Below are 5,000 nucleotides of genomic sequence, written 5' to 3' on the forward strand. Positions count from 1 at the left end.
AAGCATGCCGAGGTATACACTTAGAGAGGTATCCAGTCATTCCCAGAAAACTTTGAACTTTTTCCTTAGATTTAGGTGGTTTGCATTCTTGGCTAGCCTGTACTTTCTCCGGTGTATGTTTGAGGCCTCCTGCACCAAATCGGTAGCCATAGAAAGTAATCTGCGCCTGGCCAATTCCGCACTTGGGTTCACTGAACGTGATTCCATAGTTTTCAGCCCTCTGGAATACTTTCTCTAATGTCACATTGTTTTCCTTCCAATCTCTTGTTCCAATTAAGAGATCGTCCCTTTGGTTGAAGCATGCTGGAATGTCACCAAATATTCTGGTCAATACACCATCGAACAGGGCTTGGGATGCTTTGGCACCAAAATTCACCCTCTTTGGTCGGAAAGTACCCCAGGGAGTACTGAATGTTGCCACTGCATGATGAACGGGTGGTACCCTTGTGCTAGGTTTAACTCCGTCCAAATGGTGCAATCATGAAACTTGTAAATGCAGTCTTCCACAATCGGTGTCTTTGAAATTAGACTTTGTTCCATGTACTTGTTCAGAAACCTCAAGTCAACACTTGCTCTGATCATGTGGGGCTCCAATCGGTTTGGTGGTATTTTCGCAAAATTTGGTTATGGTTGCACTACCGATGGGGAACAACAAGTGACTGGTTCTTCTTCTCGAACTTTTTCAAAAATACTCTCCCTTATGCCCGGGTCAAGCCACTTCTTCAATAGTTCCTGCAGGTAATACGAAACTTGTCTGTGCTTCTGTGTAACTGGCACTGCTTCTGCTTTCATAAGGAACTGGCCTAGGATTTCCTTGTTGTTCTTCCTATCTTCTATCTTCCCGATGCCTTCAAATAGATGTTTGTATCTAGCAATCACTGTTTTCATCTCCTGTACCCCTTCTTCCTGAATGACTGTGCTGACACCGTGTTCTTCTTTCGATATCCCCACGATTGGGTTCAGCTCTATCAAAGTCTCTTGGCTAATCAATGGAGGTGACTGTATTCTTCCACATTTGTGCTGCTTAGCAGTTCGGTATTTCCTCCTTGTTTGGCAGCTCGGATTCCACACGAGATACAGCAGTGTTCTGACCACTCTCCGTATATTGCATTTGCCTTGCTATGTCCTCTGTCTGACTTGCTTCGAATCCCATGTCTCGCTAATGGCCTACTCAATAAACTTCTTGTTATTGATAGTTTGGATGATATGCTCCAAAATTCTTTCCTCGTAAGTAGTTCCAAACTCGCACGCTTTCGCTTTCTCTCGAAGTTTATTCTTCTTCGGTGCGAAATGCTCATTAAGTTTGGTTCGCAGTTTCACGTACACGTCTTCTTCTGCTTATGGATCCGGTAAATTCTTCTCCAACCCAGGAATTGCCTTTCCACCGTAAAGAATAAGGGAGTCTTTCTTGTCGACGGGCTCTCTCTCTATGCCTTCAAGCCATTCCTTCCATGCTTTACCCACGTTGTTTGCCTCGCCCGGAATGATGAATGGTTGTGTGCGAAGGTTCCTCGTTTCTGTGACGATTCGAACTTGGGCTGCTTCACCGACCCCCGCTGCTGCTTCTTCGCCTGTTCCATGTCCAGGCATCCTTGCTTGGTATCTCGCTTGAAAATTCTCGTCGCCAATGTTAAGACCACCAGTATAAGGGTCGATTCATAACTGCGAACACATCGAAGAACTTTATTATAAATTTATCACATTTACTTACAGAGATAACTAATACCACTTTAGTATCCGACATGAATTATATACATGCTGCATGTATGCAACACGAGATATAACAGAGTGCAGCAAAAGTCATCAATTCTCAATGAACTCTTTCATAAGCTACCCACCTTTATCTTAACCTCGAGACGAATGCGGAGATTACCAAAATAGATCGCCTTATCCTAAAAGATTTCCTAATCCTTTTTCCTGTTTGATTCGTATTCATTGTAAGTGTGTAAAGATATTCTTTTCCTTAAATTTTATTTTAAGCTTCCATGGCGACGTCTTGCCTCAAATGCAGCAGATATTTACCCTCCTTGCACATAAGGAATAAAGTTCTTTATGAAATTCATAAATAAATAATGCTTGTAATCATTCATAGAGCCTATTTTTCACTGCTAAATTGCAGTTTAAAATACGATATAAGATAGTTAAATACCCCCAACTGGTCGACAGAGTGGAAATTTGAAGTGATCAAGCACTGATTTAGGAGCAGATGTAGGTTAATTGACTGGTGCGCGTCTTTGACAGCCAAAGGTCACAAATTCGATTCTCAGCGACTTCAATGTCTGCATGTTTCAACCTTTCTTTAATTGGTGTCGCTGTAGCTCTAATTACCTGTAAAATGGACAACTGACAAGTGGAGGGAGGGTAAGTAGCGCACCATCGGCTTCCACTGATACCAGCCTAGCATCAGAAGGAACTACCGGTATCAAAAAAAAGACTTACTTTTATCACAATGCCTCATGAGGTAAACAAAATGCGACAAAGACATGTCTGGAGGAAACAACTGTGTTCATAATAGTTCATGACCAAGGAGGTAGAAATCCATGAAACCCCCCAACAATTCATGTGTCCAATCTTATTGTACCCTGGTGTCATTTATTGTAGCCACATCTGGAGAGGATGGAAAAACCGCTCTGATGAGAGAAATTGGGTTGGGCAAAGTTATTGGAGACAACCCTCACCCGAATATTGTTCAATTCATTGGATGTGTCACCACCCAAAGTAAGGATGTTATTCTAACTGCTAAATAGAAACAGCTCTGAGAAATTTGCACCATTAGTAAATAACAGCTGGTGAAAACCTTATCAACCGATGATATTCAGGGCTAGATTTTGTCTATTTAAGCAAATTATTCGGGGAACTCTATCCCATTTTGAGGAAAGTTACATGAATGAATAACGAGATAATGGCCGTTTTTACCACATTTCCCAGGAACAATTTAAGTAATGTTTAAAAAACGAGCAAGAGTGTTTTATCGGGTTTAAAACCACGAGGCGTAGGCGAGTGGTTTTTGACCCGATAAAACACGTGCTGCGAGTTTTTTGAACGGCTTCAAAAACATTCCACAAAGAGCGTGTCCCTCTGGACTCAAAACAATGGTTCAGATTGTGAGAGGTGAATATTAGCATACAAGAAAAACAAGCTATGCCTTAATAGTATTCTTTATATAAAGAATACTAACGAGGAGTGTTTTATCAAGTATAAAGCTCATCCACGTGACGTTTCATCGGTGTTTTGATAGGCTGTTAGGCTCACGAATTATTAATGAGTTTTTGAAACCTTGTTAACGTCAAGTTCAATTCCAACAATTGCATAGCAGAAGGTCAAGAAACAGAAAAAACGGAGCGATTTTTTTAAAAGAGATAATTCATCACAGCAAGGACATCCAATAATGACAATATATCTTACCTTTGTTTTTCAATCTGAAATGCAAACCCTTGAATCGAATCTGATAATTTAAAAAAAATTGCAAATGGTTGGCTGTATAGAATGGTCATGTTCCTGATTTCACACTTCTAAAGAGAACCCACTTGGAGCCTCTTTATACAAGAAAGTAATGGAGACTTAGGTTTTTTTTTTTTTTTATTTGAATTTTTTTATTTTTTTTAATGGAATATACTCGCTCAGGCTGCAAAGAACACCAGCGAGAGATAAATAATTTAAAGGAAGTGTACATGTTGCATGAGAATGTTATATCTTTAGAAATATATTGTAAGTTTTTAATAATCTCTTACTCACTATACTTCTCTTTGTAAGCTTTTGTAAGTTTCGTCATATTAAAAATCTGTCCCTTAGTATTTTGTTTTTATCATTATAGAAAGTTCTTCACACACAGTTTGTTTCCATCATAACGAGAAATAATACAAATGTATGGAAATTATGAGTAACGTTATTAATGGTTTTTTTTCTTTTTTTTTTATTTAGTTTTTCCTCATTTTCACATTCATTCTTGGGTAACATGACCTTTAACTTGGAGAATGTGTAGATATTCGCCCTTTTCTTCATCCTCACCTTCTCTGCTCATTCATGGTGAGCCGCTTAAATGCGATGCTGACAAAGGCGGTTGGCCAAACTGTGATCTTCCATCACAATGCCACACAAAAACTGCTTTACTTATTTACTTTTTAAAATCGCGTAACAGTAATAATGGTAGAGCCTATATTCATCTTTCCAAGAAGCTAACAGTTTGAATGCAGCATTATAAGTTGTCCAAACTCTGTGTAACCTTCACAGTACAGCCAATTTTGATCATGGAGTACTTACCCTGTGGGGATCTTCTGGGGTACCTGAGAAAAAGCCGTGGAATTTTCGACAAATATTATCGCGGAAAACTAGAAGTAGCGCAACTGGGGACGTATGACCTAATGTCATTTTCAAATCAGATTGCTACTGGAATGGTGTTCCTGGCATCCAGAGGGGTATGTGACACAAAACAAGCATGTTGAAGATATTGTATTATTGTTCCTTATGGTAATCTTTCAGAGATTAGGGTCCATTATTTAAACGAAGTCTAAGTTAACCATTGTTTAGGGCTGAGCCTCGATTTAGACGATGTTTTTATAAACAACGGCTAAACGATATTTAAAATTCATTATTGAAATGCGACTGAACCGTGTTTTCTCAAGTCAATGGCTAAATCATGTCTCACGAGGAAATGCGTTGTCTGCGGAGTTATTTCGTATGCAAATAACCAGAGAGTAGTTGCGTCTCAGCAACATGGCTTCGAAAACAAATCGCACAACAAATTTCCGCGAATAATAAAAACTTTTATTGGCCCATTTGGGTAGAGACTTTCTAGAAGTGGAAAGCAAAGGCAATGACAGCAAAACGTTGGCAAAAAAGGCAAAAGCATGGGAGGAAAAGTTAACTACACTTAACTCTCAAGTCGTAACTGTATCAAACGCGACCTCAGTCAGCTTCGAGGATGCTGGGGGTGGTTGAAACAGCACTTGAAAAAGGAGTCTTGAAGCAAGAAAAACTGGTCGAGGAAAAACGTCTGCCTC

General features: G+C 39.6%; 1 protein-coding gene across 1 annotated transcript in view; it reads left to right on the forward strand.

Moving 5' to 3' along the window:
• Nucleotides 1-5,000, forward strand: part of LOC138010438 (tyrosine kinase receptor Cad96Ca-like) — a 49,903-nt gene that overhangs the window by 8,016 nt on the left and 36,887 nt on the right. Inside the window, exons 3-4 of the mRNA XM_068857400.1 lie at nucleotides 2,602-2,718; nucleotides 4,231-4,415. Of these exons, the coding sequence (XP_068713501.1) occupies nucleotides 2,602-2,718; nucleotides 4,231-4,415 (302 nt within the window). The remainder of the gene's footprint in view (nucleotides 1-2,601; nucleotides 2,719-4,230; nucleotides 4,416-5,000) is intronic.

The sequence above is a fragment of the Montipora foliosa genome, chromosome 7 (assembly GCF_036669935.1).
Source record: "Montipora foliosa isolate CH-2021 chromosome 7, ASM3666993v2, whole genome shotgun sequence".
NCBI lineage: Eukaryota > Metazoa > Cnidaria > Anthozoa > Scleractinia > Acroporidae > Montipora > Montipora foliosa.